We start from the raw sequence: 20097 nt of genomic DNA, 5'->3' as shown, positions 1-20097 counted from the left end.
ATGATGGTTGCAGTGCCCAGGGGGTCATGCGATCACCTTTGTATGAGAAGCAAAATCCGTGGGAAAGCCTGATTCACTTAACAACTGTGTTACTAACTTAAGAAACGCTGTGTTTCACTTAAGTATGGGAAGAAAGGTTGTGAAATGGGATAAAACTCACTGAACAAATGTCTCCCTTAACAACATAAATGTCAGGCTCAATTGCGGTCGTAAGTCGAGGACCACCTATATTCTATGATTCAGGCTGCAAGGAGCAGCTTCCACAACTGCAGTTCCTCAAAGGGCCAGAATTGCTGGATTAAATTTATAACCTAGCTCAGAGAAAGCGGTTTGAATTTATGTTTCAGGTCACAGGGCAGAGGCATAAATTCAGCTTGAGTATCGGCAATGTGTTTTTTTTTCCCTTTGAGAAGATGAAGAAGAAGCCCACGGGGCTGCCAGTTTGACACCCCTGTTCTAATATACCGTATTTTTCGGAGTATAAGACGCACCAAGGTTTTGAAGAGGCAAATCTTTTTAAAAAATAGATAGGTAGATAGAGGGATAGAGAGGGAGAGAAAGAGAGAGAAACACAGTAGGTAGGTAGGGAGAGAGAGAGAGTAGTTAGGTAGGTAGGTAGGTAGGTAGGTAGGTAGGTAGATAAAGGGATAGAGAGAGAGAGAAACAGAGAGAGAGAGAGAGAGAGAGAGAGAGAGAGAGAGAGAAATACAGTAGGTAAGTAGGGAGAGAGAGAGAGTAGTTAGGTAGGTAGGTAGGTAGATAAAGGGATAGAGAGAGAGAGAAATAGAGAGAGATAGAGAAATACAGTAGGTAGCATTAGGGTTAGGTTTAGGGCACTTGATCAAAGTAATTCTCATCAATCAGTTAAAGAGCTTTCCAAAAGGAAAATAAAAAGTTTTTGCACTCTACAAACCTCCCCAAAATGGCCCGTTTTTCATGAAAACGGGCCCGTTTTTTTCCAAAAAAGGCATGAATAGCCTGGGGGGGGCTTGCTGAGTGCTCCTGGGGAGGTGGGGGGGAATAAGCAAAAAACAGCCCGTTTTTTACAAAAACGGGCCCATTTTTTGTCAAAAAAAATTGCATGCGTAGCCTTATGGAAGCTTATAGAGTGCTGCTGGGGGAGGGGGGGCAAAAACGGCCCATTTTGTGCTCATTTCTGCCCTACCCAGCCCCCCAGGAGCTCTCTGAAAGCCTCCATAAAGGTATGCATGGCAATTTTGGTGAAGGGCGCGGGGCTTCAGGAGGCAAAAAAAAATTATGTATTCGGTGTATAAGACGCACCCAGATTTTCAGCCTCTTTTTTGAGGAAAAAGGGTGCGTCTTATACTCCGAAAAATACGGTATGTGCTCTATTTGCAGAAAAGACACACCAAGAAAAAAGACTGCAGATGTCCCTCAACAGCCACTTATTAAAATGGATGTGATCCATATTTTCCAGTGTTTGGCTCATCTTTCTTCGGAGTCCAACGTATTAAACCGCTAAAGCGTTTGACCATTTCTGTTCAGCCGTGCGTTCACCATGCGAGCCACCATAGCAATGAGGAACTTCGAGGGAACAATCACAATTTCAAACTATTGCAAACTTCTCCACTGCAAATCAGAAAGTCTAGGTGATATTCTGCTTCTTATGCTGTGTATTACACTACTTTGCCAAAAGTATTCGCTCACCTGCCTTTCCTCGCATATGAACTTACTGTAAGTGACATCCCATTCCTAATCCATAGGGTTCAATATGATGTCGGTCCACCCTTTGCAGCTATAACAGCTTCAACTCTTCTGGGAAGGCTGTCCACAAGGTTCAGGAGTGTGTTTATGGGGATTTGGGACCATTCTTCCAGAAGCGCATTTGTGAGGTCACACAACTGATGTTGGACGGGTTTACGTGGCCTACCACTTCGTGGCTGAGTTGCTGTCATTCCCAAACACTTCCACGTTCTTATAATACAGCTGATAGTTGACTGTGGAATACTTAGGAGCGAGGAAATGTCACGACTGGATTTGTTGCACAGGTGGCATCCTATCACAGTTCCACGCTGGAATTCACTGAGCTCCTGAGAGCATCCATCCTTTCACCAATGTTTGTCAAAACAGTCTGCATGCCTAGGTACTTGATTTTATACACCTGTGGCCACAGGAGTGATTGGAACACCTGATTCTGATTATTTGGATGGGGTGAGCGAATACTTTTGGCAATATAGTGTATTTCTAATTTGACAGAATAACTTATTTTTTTAATAATAACAATTGCCAGCCTGAGGAGCAGGGAGAAATGAAATGCAAAAAAACCCCTTGTGCTTTATCCTTTGGTTTTTAAAAAAAAATATTTGCCTTTTTTAAACTTATTTTAAAATTGTGGGTCATCCAGAATCATGTAGTTGAGATGCGAAGCCACATAAGATGAACAGTTAAAAATTAATCTATTCATAAATTATAACAGAATATATGTATCACCCTCTGCTTTTTGTCTAAACTTCCTATTTAAAAATCAAATGATTATTTAATTTCTAGTGTAATTCACATTTTCCAGTCAAATGTGTCTCCAGCTACAGAAAGAGCAACTTAGAATTTCCGTCTTATTCTATTCCTTTTAGAGGCTGGGAGAGAATCTAACAGTTACTACGACTGTACTTACGGTTCGATGGTGTATCCACTGACTGTGTCCATATTCTAAGGTTCCTCCTAACTCCTGAGTAAGCTGACTTGTATCGATGTAACCATGTAAGTCAGACACTGAATTTAACATGATGATCTGCACCGGGGGGGGGGGGGGGGGGAAACACAACAAAAGAATCTAAAAAAAATATCTTTCCGCCAATCAATCTTGATTCCTGAAAGATATAGGGACACACACACATAATTTACATGAAAAGAAGGACTAGGGGAGACATGATAGCAATGTTCCAATATCTCCGGGGATACCACAAAGAAGAGGGAGTCAAGCTATTCTCCAAGGCACCTGAGGGCAGGGCAAGAAGCAATGGGTGGAAACTAATCAAGGAGAGAAGCAAACTGGAATTAAGGAGAAACTTCCTAATAGTGAGAACGACTTGCCTCCAGAAATTGTAGATGCTGCAACACTGGAAGTTTTTAAGAAGAGATTGGGAAAGCCACCTATCTGAAATGGTAAAGGGACTCCTGCTTGAGCAGGGGGTTGGGCTAGAAGACCTCCAAGGTCCCTTCCAACTCTATTCTGAACTTTTCTTGCAGACTTCCCCATTGATTTTGCAATAGCAATAGCAATAGTTAGACTTATATACCGCTTCATAGGGCTTTCAGCCCTCTCTAAGCGGTTACAGAGTCAGCATATCGCCCCCAACAACAATTCGGGTCCTCATTTTACCCACCTCGGAAGGATGGAAGGCTGAGTCAACCTTGAGCCTGGTGGGATTTGAACAGCCGAACTGCAGTCAGCTGAAGTAGCCTGCAGTGCTGCATTTAACCACTGCGCCACCTCGGCTTTTGCTTGATGGAAACTGCCTGAGGGGGTCACAAGTGGAGCTCACGTCACTGTGGGATGCTACCAATGGTTAGAAGGGCGACAACCAGTTGTAAGTCCCTTTTTTTCAGCACTTTCACACCTTCAAATGGTCGCTAAACGAATAGTTATAAGTCAAGGACTACCTATAATGATACTCAATAATCACTGCCTATAGAAAACTAACTCATTGGTGAATCAATGTTACTGAGAACTTTTTACTGAGGTGCTATGGTTTATTCTGTATACAGGGTGCATATACAGGTAGTTCTCAACTTATGATCATAATGGAGCCTACCCAATATAGTACCATGTTTCTCCAAAAATAAGACCGGGTCTTATTTTCTTTTGACTCCCCCAAAATAAATGCTTGACCTTATTTTTGGGGAGGTCTTATTATTTTCAAGGTGCAGGAGACGGCGAGCCTGCTCACCTCATGGCTGCTGCCATGTTGCAATATTTTGGGGGTGGGCTTATTTTAGCACATGCGCTCAAAAGCTCAATTGGGCTTATTATCCGGGGAGCATCTCATTTTCGGAGAAACAGGGTAATAATGTTTGTAAAGCCATGCGATCCACCAGCTTATACAATCTTTTTTGCAGTGGTTGTTAAGCAAATCCATGGTTCGCTACGGGCACAGACAAAACCATCGTAAATTGTAGTCACATGACCGAAGGATGCTGCAAACCGCTTTAAATGCAACTGTGATGTTGAACGTCCAGAGTTCAGTCACGTGGCCACATAGGGCAGTGTTGGGGAACCTTTTCTGCACCGAGGGCCAAAATGGGAGCACCAGAAACTGGAAGAGCAGCTTTATGGCGCGCACAGAAGCGCCAGGAACGGAAAGAGCAATTCCGCGGCGTGCATGAGCATGCCAGTGATCTGGTCTTCCAGTTTCTGGTGCACATACCTGCGCAAAGAGTAGCATATGCGCCAGAGAGCTGCTCTTCCCGTTTCCAACACTCCCGCACAGGTGAAGACCAGCTGGCCGGCAAGCATGTGTGCGCTAGAATTCGAAAGAGCAACAGCCGATGGCTGGCATGCCCGGATGACTGGTGTGCCACTTCCGGCACATACACTATATTGCCAAAAGTATTTGCTCACCCATCCACATAATCAGAAGCAGTTGTGAACGAATACTTTTGGCAATATAGTATATGTCGTAGGTTCACTCATGGAAATAGGGAGACCAACCATCATAATTTTGAATCCAGGTTCATAAGTAGCCCCAGAGTAGGTCTGTCATAACCTCGAATGGTTGCTATGTCACCTGTCATAGGATTATTACAGGGAATATTCAAAAATATCACTTATATTCAACTACAATTCAATTTTTAGATCCTTGCAATTCTCCCCCCACCAAAAAAAACCTGTTTAGGTGGAGAAAAAGAAGTTAGGAGCCAGAGCAGATAGTTTGGTCAGAGGATTGCTGTTTGCAGGTAGTCCTCGACTTACAACAGTTCATTTAGTGACCATTTCAAGTTGCAACAGCACTGATGAAAGTGACTTATATGGCCAATTTTCACACTTACGACCATTGCAGCATCCCCACGATCATGTGATCAAAATTCAGATGCTTGGTAACTGGTTCATATTTACGACGGTTGCAGAGTTCCCCAGGTCACGTGATCCCATTTAGCGGCCTTCCGATGAGCAAAGTCAATTGGGATGCAAGATTCACTTAACAACCGTGCTCCTAACTTAACACCTGCAGGGATTCACTTAACAACTGGGGCAAGAAAGGTAGTAAAACTGGGCAAAATTCCCTTAATAACGGCCTCACTTAGCAACGGACATTTTGGGCTCAATTGTGGTTGTAAGCCGAGGACTATCTGTAGTTGTGCTGGGCAGATCCTGAAGAGGGGAGGAGAGAAGGAGAGGAGACCAGAGGGATGCAGAATCAGAAGGGGAAAAGTGCTTACCGGTACCTTCATTTTAAAGTCATCGCGATACAGTTTGATGCCGATGTCAGCGATTGCCCTTTGGATGAAACGGGATGGCCGGAGGACAAAGACTAACTGCAGATTCCCGGGAAATGCTCCCTAAAATGATGGCAAAAAGGGAAAGGAATCTGTTCTAAATCCGTAGTGCTCCAAAATACCTTTCAACCAGAGGTGGGTTGCTAATTTGTTTTACTACCGATTCAGGCGTGCGCGATGCTTCTCCGCATGCACAGAAGTGTCCGGGCGGGTAGGCGGAGTCTCTTTCCGCCGCTACTACCGGTTCAGCCAATCCAGGCCGAACTGGCAGCAACCCACCTCTGCTTTCAACCCTTTGAAGAAGAGGAAAAGCTCTGAAGGCCAAATCCACCAACATGCCAAAACCACCGAGCTGGTGTTCTGACCCAGGCTTCCCAATAGCATGCAGCAAACTCCTGGTCCCTACAAAAACCCCTTTTATTAATTTGCTGTGAATTGTGCTCATTCATATCCAGCAAAGTCTTTCGAGGGAGGATTTACAGTCACAGACCTTATCTGGCTTGGAGAGCTGCCAGGCCGATATCTGCAAAACTTGGCAAGGAGTCTCGGAGAGTCACAAACCAATTAAGCAAACTAATTGTCTCCTGCAAACTCCACTCCCCTTTCTCTCCCCTTTTATTTCCTCTGGGAGGGGCTATTCATTGGCCACCTGTGGCCTTACTCCCAAGTCGACCCCTGTTCTTTAGCTGTTCCCTTTGTCTGGCAACTCTGCGCATGCGCACACTGGGAAGAGGCTCCAGCTGTTCGTCTGCCTCACTGATGTCTGACTCTGAAGGCAGCTGATAACTGGCATATGGCTCTGGTCCCCTCTCTGCCTCCAACACAGAGCCCTCACCAGAGCCTTCCCCAGACTCCAGGACTGGCCCATCTTTCTCCCCAATCTCCTCACTTTTCAAATCTGCTGCCAGCTCTGCTGGCGGGCCACAACAGCTGGACACTAGACCAGCCTTGGCAACTTTAAAACATGTGGAGTTCAACTTCTGGGAGTTGAAGTCCACAAGTCTTAAAATTGCCAAGGTTGGAGACCCCTGCATTAGAGCGTCGATTTAATGCCATTAGCACAATTACCCTTATCCTAATATAGCAGTTTTTAGTATTTTCTGTTGTGACTCTTGGTTGGTCACCACTTTCAGCATGAACCTCTGTGATATTTTAACGCTGAACGTTAAGATGGATCTTCACTCACTCGCTATTTGGACATTTAATTGGTTATTTTTATACAGGTCTCGGGAACCTTTCCCATCAGTTGTTGGGAACAGTTTTTCATGAGAACATAAAATCCATAAACCCAACCAAAACCTAATCAACCACCGTGAGATTCAAGGAGTCAGACAGGGTGCACAAGCGGAAGCTTTTGAGGTCTGAGTCTTTCTGAGACTTGTAGTGAAACTGTTGTAGTATTGTACTAAAAGAAGAAGTAATAAAAGGGGGGAGGGGAAGCAGAATCAGGCGGTTAAAGCTACAAGGGCCTGAACTGAAATTAGCCTTCCGGAGAAAACACCTTGACTAGACAAACGGTCACTCAGTGGAACAGACTGTCATGTGAAGTGGTGAGGTCTTCCAGCATGGGCCAGAGAGTAAACTGTCAGAGATGTAGTAGTAAATCATGTATGGATTAGAGGATGACCAATAGCGAGAAGGGGAAGGGGAAACAGGGAGGGTGAATGAGAGAGAAGAGAGAGAGGGAGGTGGGAGAGAGAGAGAGAGACAGACAGACAGACAGAGAAGGAGTGGAGGGAAGGAGAAAGGAAGAGAGAGGGAAGGAGAGAGGAGAGAAGAAGGGAGAAAGGGAAAGGGAAGGGAGAGAAGGGAGATGGAAAGGAGAGGGAGATGGGGAGAGAGAGGGAGAAGGAGGCAGAGATGGAAGTAAAGAGGAGATGGAGAGGAGGAAAGGAGAGAAAGGGGAAAGGGGAGAAGGAGATGGAGAAGGAGAAAAGAGTGGGAGGGGAAGAGTGGGAGAAAGGAAGAAGAGGAGATGGAAAGGAGGGAAGGAGAAAAAAAGGGCAGAGGAAGGTGAAGAAACAGAGAGTGTGGTGGTGACTGCAGTGAGCTTTGGTGCGGTTTCAACAAAGAGGAACTTATTTAGGTCAGCCTTGTGGTGAGAGTCCTAACCCCCTTTGATGTTGCCTTACAGCTTTACAAAAATCACCCAAGGCTTCCTGCCTGCTTGCGAGAAAATGCTTTCTTCAAAGCAGAAGAGAAGAGAAAAATATTTCCAACCGCCCTTGTGGGTTCTTGTGGGGTTGATAAACATTTTTTCCCCACCACCCTCATTTACTCACAACTGCACCGGCTGCTTCTGCTCTTGGCAAATTGATCGGCATTGCCATGTTATTTAATTTACCCCTGTGTTTGATGTGTACCAGTAACAAGAGTTGGAAGGGACCTTGGAGGTCATCTAGTCCAACCTGCTCGCGCAAAAGACCTATACTAGGGATTCCAACTGCCCGAACTCTCTGATTGACAAGCTCAGCGTTTTAGCCACTGAGCCACCTAGAGAAAGCAATGTAGATAATGCTTAGATATAGATATATTCCTATATATGGTACAGCTGGGATGAGCCGAAGCAGAGATTTCATTTTCAAACCCGCAGGTGCATAGAGCAACGGGGATCCTATCCACAGCCTCTTTTTCACTCCCCCCCCCCCCCGCAAAGCCCCACTGCGTGAAAAATCCACGTGTGAAAGGGGCAGGCCTGCTTTTCCCATTGAAACGGGGCCTCCTCCTCTTCGTCCTTTGGAAGAGCGCCCTTCAAAAGCATTGCATAAATACCTTAGGGCCAAGGCTATTTATATTCCCGTGCATCTTTGCCCCGAGTTCTCAATCGGAGCGATTCATTTGCAGAAAAAAGAGAGGGGGACATCCTTGCCAGAGTGGCTGGCTATTCCCCCCTCCCAATTTCCCTTTCTTTTTTTGGGGGGGGGGAGAATGGGGAGGACACCCAGCAGATCGTGCGGGGGGGGGGGTCCGTGGGAATCCTTCCAGTGGCAGAGCGGGAGTGGGTAGGTGGGTTCAGCAACCTTCCCCTGCCCCTTTCGGCTGGCCGTGCTGTCCAACGGGGGTGGGGGGTGGGCTGTGAAAGAAATATGGCAAGAGAAGTCCTCCAACACCCCCACCCCCAAATGAATAGGATAGAATAGAAATAACAAGAGAAGAGAAAATAGAACAGAACAGAATATAGAATGGGATTGGATGGGATAGAAATAACAAGAGAAGAGAAGAGAAAATAGAATAGAACAGAATAAAATAGAAAATAGACTATAGAATAGAATGGAATGGGCTAGGCTAGGCTAGGCTAGGCTAGAATAGAATAGAATAGAATAGAATAGAATAGAACAGTGTTTTTCAACATTTTTTGTGCAAAGGCACACTTTTTTCATGAAAAAAATCACGAGGCACACCACCATTAGAAAATGTTAAAAAAAATTAACTCTGTGCCTATATTGACTATAGGCGGGTGTTTTTCCCACCGCACACCTTACACTATACTATGTCACAGCACACTAGTGTGCCACAGCACAGTGGTTGAAAAACACTGGAATAGAATAGATTAGAATTCCTTTATTGGCCAAGTGTGATTGGACACACAAGGAATTTGCCTTTGGTGCAGATGCTCTCAGTGTGCATAAAAGAAAAGATACATTCCACACCAATCATAAGGGACAACGCTTAATGCTCGTCATAGGCTACAAATAATCTGCAAAATTCAATTGTAGCGCCCCCCCCCCCCTTTCCCCACCATTCCTTCCCTAATTTCTCCTCGAGGCTGCTCCGGCTATCAATCAGTACAGGTCGCAGGCTACAGCCGCCCCTTTGCATTTGAAATGCGGGGTGGGGGGGTGGGGTGGTTCTGTGGGTTGGTGTGTTGTTGTTTTTTTTGCAGAAAAGTGCGAGCGTGCAACAGGGGCGCGCATCCGGAAGGCAAGTAAGGAGATTTGCCGCAGGAGTTTTGCAAGAAGCCCCACGCGGAGCAATAACAACAATCTCTCTCTCCCCCCCCCCCTCCCTCCCTCCTTCTCTCTCTCTCTCACACACACGCAAACGACGGTGGAATTGTCACTTACTGCGATTCGGGTGAGCGATGCCTTGACCGCGCTCCATTTGTCCCGCCGTCTGTCTATGATGGTGATGAAACCGATGCTGGCAGCCTCCAGACTGCAAAACAACCAGAGGAGATATTGGGGGAATGCGAAGAAACAGCGGCATCGGCAGCCCCGGTCGTTCCCAGCTACGTTACTGCAGCAAAAATCACCCCCCCCTCCCCCGGTCCGCGGCGACACGCTCCCATTTGATCCCAGCCAAGACAGAGGGGCTCCGGGGCGGAGAGTGGCATGCCACCTTTTCCCTCCCTGGCATCGCTTTTTCCCAAACGCGGGTAGTTTTTAACTCTCCAAGCCGCCCCCTCCCCCTAAAATCGCTTCGGATGGATTGCAGTCTCCCCACCCACCCCAAAAAAACGACAGCAGCCGGAGGAATTTGGGATTATTTGCAAGGTCTCAGGCTGGTAAAACGCAAATCCTTTGAGTGAAGTGGTGAACAAGGAGGCTTTTTGAGGATAAGCTTTTCCCAAAATCTGCAGGCCAGGAGCAAATGCCAGCCCCGTAGATCCCTCTTTTTTTTTTAAAAAAAAAGTTACACATAAGTTGAGAAATGGAAGACACATCTGAGCATCCACGAAGTAGCCTCTCCTTATGGATGAATGACTGCAGAATTAATAAAGTAGACCTGGTTTATGTGCTAGCAGTTCTGCGTTCGAGTCACCACCACCCTGCTCCTGCATTTGGAAGATTTAATAGATTTAACAGTTGAAAGGGATCTTGTAGGTCATTTAGTCCACCCCACCCCAGCCCCGCCCAAGCAGGAGACCCTACAACATTTCTGACAGATGGCAGTCCAATCTCCTCTTGAAAGCCTCCAGGGATGAAGCTCCCACAACTTCCGAAGGCAACTTGTGTTTCCATGGGTTGATTGTTCTCATTGTCAGAAAAGTTCCTCCTTGTTTCTAGGTTGAATCTCTCCTGGATTAATTTCCATCCATTATTCCATCTCTGGCCTTCGGGTGCCTTGGGAAGTAGCTTGACCCCTTCCTCTCTGTGGAAGCCTCTCAAATATTGGAAGGCTGCTATCATGTCTCCCCTGGTCTTTCTCTTCACTAGACTAGCCTTGCCCAGTTCCTGCAACTGTTCATCGTATGTTTTAGCCTCCAGTCCCCTAATCATCTTTCTTATTCTTCTCTGCACTTTTTCTAGAGTCTCAACATCTTTTTTATAGTGTGGTGACCAAAATTGGATGCAATATTCTAGGTGTGGTCTTACTAGGGCTTTATAGAGTGGTATTAGTACTTCACTTGATCTTGATTGTATCCCTCTGTTCATGCAACTTAGAAGGAAACCCCCCCCCCTCATTTTATAAAGAATGATACTGAAGATTTGAAACTCTCTCACCCATATAGGTGGTCCTTGACTTATGACAACAATTGAGCCCAACATTTCTATTGTTACCTTCAAAACGATGCTATAGAGCAGTGGTCTCCAACCTTGGCAACTTTAAGACTTGTGGACTTCAACTCCTCTGGGAGTTGAAGTCCACAGGTCTTAAAGTTCGTGGCACGACATAACCGCGAATGTCAAAAGCGCGCCGACAAAACCGCGCCGCTAAAACCGCGATGTCAAAAGCGCGCCGACAACAGCGCGCCGACAGAAGCGCGATTTAAGTTAAGGTAAGGTTTAGGGTTAGGGTTAGGTTTAGGGTTAGGTTTAGGGTTAGGTTTAGGGTTAGGTTTAGGGTTATGTTACAGCGCGCTTCTGTCGGCGCGCTGTTGTCGGCGCGCTTCAGCGCTCATTCGTCTCCGCGGTTTTGACGGCGCGGTTTTGTCACCGCGGTTTTGTCACACGCGCTTTTGTCGTACGCGCATTTGTGGTGGAACCCTTAAAGTTGCCAAGGTTGGAGACCACTGCTATAGAGTACTTCACACCAGAACAACTAGGCACAAGAACGTTTTTTCCTGAAGCTGCATCTAGTGCCAGGCTTATGGTCCTCCCTCCCTCTCCTTTTTCCCTCCCTCCCCCTCCCTCCCTCCTTCCTTCCTTCCTTTCTTTCGCAGAACCCCACCCCCATTTTTCGCCTAGCAGGCCTCAAGGAAGCTTCCTGGGAACAAAAACAGACTCCAAATGCTAAAAAAAAAAAAAAGTTTTAAAAAAAGTTCCTACCATCGCGTAGCACAGCGGATCGTCAGAACTTTTTTTTTACTTTGTTAAGCATTTTTTTTTTACTAACGGTAAACCAGTAGCATTTCACCCCTTAATCTAAATCCAAGCTTTTTTTTTTTATTAGCGTGTGAACCCTGTTTTTCGTGGCTCAGCACGCTGGGTGAATCCAGGTGAGCGGATGTGTTCAAGATTCCCAATATTGTACAAACAATAGAAAGTGAACACGGGCTATTCAGTAAACCAGGTTAAACCTCTTATCTGAACACAGCTTTTGCCTCTGTTCCTGATCTACTGACGAGCAGTTTCCATCCCTGTTTTATAAGATCAATGCTCCTTTTTTTGCGTGCTGAATTTCACAATAGGAAAGATGTTGCTGCTGTTACTTTTTTAATTTGACATCTGCCCTGCACAGAAAGAACATCGTTCTGCATTAGCTTGGAAAAGAGTTGGCCATCTTACAATTTATTGTTTCAAGATGAAGCTGTGTTGAAGCCCTTATTGTACAAATCAGAGGGAAAGATTATAAGGTGAATAACGGATCCTGAGCAACGCTTGGCACAGAAAATAAATAGTGATAGTCCAGGATGTTTTCCTATTTGTACTGAGTGCAGCAAAAATGGGCACGAAGCCCTTGGAACAAAGGGGTATTTTCTTCCCAGTAAACATGAAGACGTGTGCAGAAAACCAGAATTGGAAGCGGGCCATTTAAACTATTACATCCAACCCCCAAATTAAAACATCTTCAGTTGATAGCTGCCCAGCCTCAACACCTCCAACAAAAGAGAGGCCATCACTTCCCCGAGTAACAGATTCTGCTGTTATGGCTCCCATAGATAAAGATAAAGGTTCTCCTCGCACATGTGTGCTAGTCATTCCCGACTCTAGAGGGCAGTGCTCGTCTCTGTTTGAAAGCCGAAGAGCCAGCGCTGTCCAAAGACATCTCTGTGGTCATGTGGCCGGCATGATTAAACGTGGAAGGCACACAGAATTGTGTTACCTTCCCACTGAAATGGTTCCTATTTTTCTACTTGCATTTTTGCATGCTTTCGAACTGCTAGGTTGGCAGAAGCTGGGACAAGTAACGGGAGCTCACTCCATTACGTGGTGCTAGGGATTTGAACCGCCGAACTGCTGACCTTTCTGATTGACAAGCTCAGCATCTTAGCCACTGAACCATCGCGTCCCTTTATGACCCTCATAGCCAGACATTATCCTTACATGTAATAAGACCCTTCATAAGGTAAAGCCATTATTTAACTTTCTAAACCCGAGTGGGGAACCATGGCCCTTGTCTGACTCGTGGACTTCAACTCCCAGAATTCCTGAGACGGTCACACCATCGGCATTGACAAAACCATCATTGGTCAATTGCAAAAGGCAGCTTTACTTGGAACAGCTTACATCCTGCTATGATTCCTTTAAGACCATCAAACATCCACATTTGCCTATACCAGATCCTTGGCAAAGACTCAACGGGTAGATAAAAATGCCAAATCCAATCTAAACACAATTTTATATTGTTTAGTTGACTGACTGTGCAGCCAAACAATCTAAAATAATTTATTAAACAAATAGTTGGAACAGATTGGAACAGGATTTTAACAAAGAAAAACAGCCTAGGAAAATAATTAAATGGATACCACACCATTACTGTGGTTCTAATCCAATTAGGGGTAGGAATTGTGTATCTTAGGAAAAAACTATTTAAAAATATGATGTGCTCATACATCAATATACATACAGATAGTCCTTGACTTACGACCACAATTGAGCCCAAAATTTCTCATGCTAAGTGAGACATTTGTTAAGTGATTTTTGCTCCATTTTATGATCTTTCATAGCTTAGTCATTAAGTGAATCGCTACAGTCATTAAATTTGTAACATGGTTGTTTATTGGCTTCCCTGTTTACTTTGCTTGTCAGAACATTATAAAAGGTAATCACATGATCTCATGACCCTGAAACCGTCATAAATTTCATTTCATTTCATTTCATTTATTAAGACTTATAGGCCGCCCTTCTCCCTGAGGGGACTCAGGGCGGCTTACAATCATAAGGGAAGGGTGTGCAGCAACAAGGGACAAACAATAAGTGACCAAAAATAAAATAGTAAAACCACAACATGCATTCAACAGTCAGCACTCGGGCGGGTAAATTGGGACCTATCCCCAGGCCTGCTGGGAGAGCCAGGTCTTGAGGGCTGTGCGGAAGGTCTGGATGGTGGTGAGGGTACGAATCTCAACGGGGAGGTCGTTCCACAGGGTCGGAGCTGCAACAGAAAAGGCTCTCCTCCGTGTAGTCGCCAGTCGACATTGACTGGCGGATGGAATAAATATGAGCCAGTCGCAAGTGTGTGAAAAACGGTCACTTTTTTCAGTGCTGGTGTACCTTCGGTCACTAAATGAATGGCTGCAAGTCAAGGACTACCTGTGTATCTTTAGGTACATGCATATTTTTAAATATTTCCTTTAATTTATGTTAGAAAACATTTAGCAATAGCAATAGCAGTTAGACTTATATACCGCTTCATAGGGCTTTCAGCCCTCTCTAAGCGGTTTACAGAGTCAGCATATTGCCCCCAACAACAATCTGGGTCCTCATTTTACCCACCTCGGAAGGATGGAAGGCTGAGTCAACCCTGAGCCGGTGAGATTTGAACAGCCGAACTGCAGAACTGCAGTCAGCTGAAGTAGCCTGCAGTGCTGCACTCTAACCACTGCGCCACCTCGGCTCTCTTAAAAGAAACACGATATTATTCTGAATGCAGAATAATAGAATAGGAGAATACAGAAGTATTTTATTCACTTTAAGATGGTGAAAAAAGTAATAAGTTTCGGCACCAAGTTTCTGCGTATCTAGAACTATAATTCTGAGGTATTTTGGAGAGTTGTGTGTCTGAGCTGAGCTGAGCAATGATCAGTGAGCCAAGTTATGCAATAGGAAAGATATTAATTTAGGGCAAGGGTGTCAAACTCGATTTCATTGAGGGTCACATCAGTATTTGACCTTGTGGGGCCAGGGTGGGCGTGGCCAGCTCGACGTTACTCATGTCCAGGGCGCCTGTGGTCGCCCGAGCACTCTGCCAGCGAAAGCAGGTTTCTGATCTCCGTTTTCTGCTGCGATGGCCTCCTGCAACCCTCTGCCAGGGAAAACGGAGCTTGGGAGGGCCGAGCTCCCGAGCTCCATTTTTGCTGGCAGAGCGGGCCAGTCCTTCGCCGTTTCCAGGGTGGCCCTGCAGCCCACATCTAAGCATCCTGCAGACCGGATCCGGGCCCCGGGCCTTGAGTTTGACACCCCTGATTTAGAGGAAACTATAAACAAAGAGATGGGCAAAGTCTAACAATTACATCCTACCATGAGGGCCAGGAAACATGTCCTCTGAGGGCATGTTGCTGAAAAAAAATGGACATTTAAGATGAGTAATTTCTTAGGTAACTCAGAAAAAAAAATGTGGGAGAAAATACACAGAATATTCTTAACCATCTAGACTTCCCCTTTGTGGTTAGTAGATCGTAAGATGTTACACAACCATTAATGTCATAAGTTCTACAAGGTAACATTATATTTTTCCAACTTGGCACCTGCAGGGCCTAGAAATAATTCATTCATTCATTCATTCATTCATTCATTCATTCATTCATTCATTCATTCTTTCTTTCTTTCTTTCTTTCTCTTTCTTTCTCTCTTTCTTTCTCTCTCTCTCTCTCTCTCTCTGGCTCTACGGCAACCCATTTAGGCCCTTTTCTTAGGCAAAGTGCATGCTCAGAAGGCGAAGCGCTTGTGCGACACACATTAGATAGAGAAGGTAAGTAAATGCCACCCCTGTGTTAGACCCAAGAGATGAATAGCATGCAAAAATGATAAACAAGATGTAACGCAGGCCAGGGCCAGGACAAACCAGGTTATCCGGCTGCAAGAATTCAAACCTGGAGAGAATATATACCACAGAGGGATCAGAGAAGGAATATTCCAAAATTTGGAAGGGATGAAAATAATGCTATTTGATCTTTTCTCTGGGGGAAAAGAAGGAGTGAAGTCACCTAGGTTCAGAACCAGATCAAAGCTTGCAGTGGTTGAAGACTTACCTGGGAATGCTAGTTAAGTAAGTGACGACGTTCAGAAAATCTTCATCGGGAATCTCACTGAAACCTGGATATTCGGGGAAGGTAATGATTGGTGCCCCATCTTTGCCTCTCCCACCTGCAAGAGAAATTGGACCTCAGTAAGCAAAAAAACCTGTTCTGACCCAGGCTTCCTTAACAAGCAAGAATCAGAGTCTTGGTCCCGGCAAAACCCCTTTTATTTACACGACTGTGAGTTCCTTTCATTCACAGTCCGCAAGGCTTAGCAAACAGTCTTTCAGAGGAATATTTATCAACACGAACCTCTCGCTTGGATAGCTGCCAGATAACTAGCTTCCAAAGGCAGGGCAAGGCAAAACTTGGCACAGAGTCTCTTATAGTCACAAACAGAACTTTCCACTCTTGAAACGACCGAAGGAACGAATTGTTTCCTGCAAAAACCCACTCCCCTTTCGCTCCTCTTTTGTTTCCTATGGGAGGGTCCAATCACTTGAGAGACCGCCTGCTGCCAATTACCTCCCAAAGACCCATTAGATCACACAGGGTTGGCCTCCTCCGGGTTCCGTCTACTAGCCAATGCCACCTGGCTACTACCCGGGGGAGGGCCTTCTCTGTGGCAGCTCCGGCCCTCTGGAACGAACTCCCCGCAGGGATTCGGACCCTCACCTCTCTCCAGGCCTTCCGAAAAACCGTCAAAACCTGGCTTTGCCGGCAGGCCTGGGGTTGATGAGTTCCCCTCCCCTCTCGACTTGTGTGGTTGCGTGATTCTTGCTTATTTTAATTATCTGTATTCTGTTCTATGTTCCCCTTTTCCCCTTTTTGAGTTGTTCGCCGCCCTGAGTCCTTCCCGGAGAAGGGCGGCATACAAATAATAAAATTCAATTCACCTCCAAGGTGTGGCTTTACTCCCGAATCAACCCTGATTTCTTAGATGTTCTTGTCTTCTGGCAGCTCTGCATATGTGCGCACACTGGGAACAGGCTCCAGCTGTTCCTCTGCTTCACTGCTGTCTAGCTCCCTCTCTGCCTCCAATGCAGAGTCCTCATCTGAGCCTTCCTCAGCCCCCAGGACTGGCCCATGTTCCTCCCCAACATCTTCACTGTCTGACTCTGCTCCCAGCTCTGCTGTCCGCCGGCAGGCCACAACAAAGCCCACCCCAAAGGACATTGATACGAGAAAATCCTCTTTGCATAGTGCATCTACAGCAGTCCTATTAGAACTTGTGTAGCTACAGGTAGCCCTTGACTTACAACCATTCTTTTCATGACCCTTTGAAGTTACAGGGCCACTGAAAAAAGTGCCTTATGGCCAATCAAGGAGAATATTTGTAACTCAGGGTTGAAATGAGGGGCTCGGTGCTCTCTAAGCTTGGTTGTTTTCTTGCAGATGTTGCAATAGTCAAACTAGGTAATGTCATCAAACTAGCACTGATGAAGTTTACCAAGTTTGGGTAATGAAACCTCTGCAAGAAAACAAGCAAGATCAGAGAGCACCAAGGACCCCTGGTTTAAGACCCCTTTTCACACTGTTGCAGCATCCCCATAGTCATGTGATCAAAATCCAGATGCTTGGCAGCTGGTTCATATTTATGTCAGTTGCAGTGTCCCGGTGTCACGTGATCTCCTTTTGCGACCTTCCGACAAGCAAAGTCAATGGGAGAGCCAGATTCACTTAACAACGGGTAACTAACTTAACGGCTGCAGTGATTTTCTTAATAACTGTGTTACCAGCTTAACCACTGCAAGGATTCCCTTAGCAACTGCGGCAAGAAAGGATGTAAAATGAGGCAAAATTCACTTAACCGTCTCACTTAGCGACATAAATGTTGGGCTCAGTTACGGTTGTCAAATTGAGGACTTACCTGTACAGCATTTGATGTTCTTATTCCTGCAATCACAATCATTCTTCATCATTGCAGCAACATCTGCATTCGGTGGGGTCATTAATATTGTTTCCTTTCCAGCTTAAATGCATTAAGAGCACTTCCGTTTCAAAGTAAGGACGTAAATAGTGGCGCCAGCTAAATAGAACATAGAGCTGAGGTGGCGCAGTGGTTAAATGCAGCACTGCAGGCTACTTCAGCTGACTGCAGTTCTGCAGTTCGGCTGTTCAAATCTCACCGGCTCAGGGTTGACTCAGCCTTCCATCCTTCCGAGGTGGGTGAAATGAGGACCCGGATTGTTGTTGGGGGCAATATGCTGACTCTGTAAACCGCTTAGAGAGGGCTGAAAGCCCTATGAAGCGGTATATAAATCTAATTGCTATAACATGGAATCTTATGGCTGGAAGGAACTTCGGAGGTCTTCTAGTCCAGCGGTCATCAACTGGTGGTCTGTGGACCTATTTTACCCCGGGTTCTCTCACGCTACAAAATAGAAGTCACACTGTGCACACTCTGACATAGAGAAAAAAAGTCACAAACCAAAGCCAGTCACCGGAAGTTAATTTTTACAAATCTCAGACTGCCCCAGGGATCCAGGACTATTGGCATTTTTGGGGGGGAAGATGTTTGTGGTTGGGAGAGGGAAAGTAACGGAAGATTTAAACAGGATCAGCTCAAAACCAGGTAGGCAATGGAGACGCTGTCAAAATAGGAGGTGTGTAAGGCAAAGAATGTACTGGAAGTTGCAAAAGACTTGTGATGATGTACAGAATGAAGTTCCTGTAAGGCCACCAGTTAAGCAGGCCAACACTGAGACTTTGGAGTTGCGGTGGTGACCGCTGCGGTTTGAGTGAGAAGTAAGGTGATGAAGTAACTTATTTATAAAATGCAATTGTACTAAATTGAAGTTTTCCTTCCAGGCTGTGGTTATGTAACCTCCCTTTCTAATGATCCTGCAGTGCAGAGCCGATGCCTCTGGTGTTTATAGGAGAGTCAAGTCGGATAACCAAAGACAGTGTAGGAAGTTATCGTCCACCCCTAGAAAAATGAAATATCCTGGGAAATATTGAAAAGGCAGAATATTATATTTCCCTGGATCAGAAGTGGAGAGACATGTTTTTAGGCAGGAAACAGACTCACTTTTAATAGCCCTCATCTTTCTCAATGAGCCATTAGGAGGAACTTTCTGACAGTGAGAACAATTAACCAATGGAAGAGAAGTTGCCTTCAGAAGTTGTGGGAGCTTCATCACTGGACGCTTTCAAAAAGAGACTGCACTGCCATTTGTCAGAAATGGTATAGGGCAGTGGCTCTCAACCTTCCACAATGCCACGACCCTTTAATACAGTTCCTCATGTTGTGGTGACCCCCCAACCATAAAATTGGTGTCTCGGTTCCTAAGACCATCGAAAATATGTGTTTTCCAAAGGTCTTAGGCGACCCCCAAAGAGGCCCCAACCCTCAGGTTGAGAACCACTGGTGTAGGGTCTCCTGCTTGAGCGGGGGGTTGGACTAGATGACCTACAAGGTCCCTTCCAACTCGGTGAATCTGTCAAAAGCATCCACGAAAGAGACCTAAAAACAAGTTCGACCGACGCCATCAGCAAGCATTGTGGGCCCAATTGGCAAAAGAAGGCTCAGAACCGTATTGGAAGAGGCCTTCATCCTGCGGTGGACAAACGACGGTTAAAACAATGATGATGAATATCATCCTATTCATATTATAGCTTGATGCTTGGGGGGTGGGGGGATGTTGTCTATGCAGGGAGAAAGACAAAAAAAGGAGGGGCACTACTGACCGCTTGTGGACAGGATTGGCAATGTAACGATGGGGGAGCAAAGTGGGGGGGGGGTATATTTTGGAGAGTGACCTCAGCAAAAATAAAACAGCAGCAGCAGCTGGTATATGGTTTTGCTTCGGTGCATAGAATAAAAGTAGCCAGCATAGTTGATTGCATCTCCGTGGTGCTTGGGAATGTGATTAAATATAAATGGAGATTTATTTATTTTTTAAAAAAAATCCCCATACGAAGGAACTTCATTCCGAGTACAATTGGGCCAGATCAGGATGTGTGTGTGTGCTTTTCTTCTCTTTTTTCCAGCTATCTCTGTTCATCCGCAATCCAAGAAGACACCAATTACGCATTTTGCAAATTGGAAGCTTCCCAGCACCTGATATCCCATTTGGCCTCCTGCTACTAATCCTAGTGTTGGGAAGCATGTTTCTTTTTCTTTTTTTCACCGTCTCTCATTTTTGAGCTTTGTTTTCTGGGAAGCCCCCCCACAAGAATGAAATATTTTGGGAAATATTTTTTAAAAAGGCAGAATATTATATTTCCCCCAAAGGAGAAATGGAGAAACGTGTTTTTAGAGGCAGGAAGCAGCCCCCAGTCTTTCTTAATAGGCCACAGCAGACGCCAGCACTTAAGGAGATAAAGAGCGCATTGAAAGAGGAAGTCAGCTATCCAGA

The 20097-nt window shown here is 45.5% G+C and overlaps 1 protein-coding gene across 8 annotated transcripts in view; it reads right to left on the bottom strand.

Moving 5' to 3' along the window:
* Positions 1–20097, bottom strand: part of MCF2L2 (MCF.2 cell line derived transforming sequence-like 2) — a 196788-nt gene that overhangs the window by 116115 nt on the left and 60576 nt on the right. For 7 of the 8 annotated variants that reach the window (XR_015697982.1, XM_087725167.1, XM_087725172.1 and 4 more), the window contains exons 3-6: positions 15749–15863; positions 9519–9609; positions 5398–5517; positions 2633–2749 (exon numbers count right to left, since the gene is read on the bottom strand). Coding sequence is in view for 7 of the 8 variants with exons in the window: in XM_087725167.1 (XP_087581293.1) it covers positions 2633–2749; positions 5398–5517; positions 9519–9609; positions 15749–15863 (443 nt within the window). In the remaining variant the exon portion in view is untranslated. The remainder of the gene's footprint in view (positions 1–2632; positions 2750–5397; positions 5518–9518; positions 9610–15748; positions 15864–20097) is intronic. The other variant, XM_087725168.1, reaches the window with a different exon arrangement.

Source organism: Thamnophis sirtalis, unplaced genomic scaffold (genome assembly GCF_051295495.1).
Source record: "Thamnophis sirtalis isolate CommonGarterSnake01/CBP01778 unplaced genomic scaffold, rThaSir2_p1.2 scaffold_11, whole genome shotgun sequence".
Taxonomy (NCBI): domain Eukaryota; kingdom Metazoa; phylum Chordata; class Lepidosauria; order Squamata; family Natricidae; genus Thamnophis; species Thamnophis sirtalis.
This window is presented reverse-complemented; position numbering and strand designations above follow the sequence as displayed.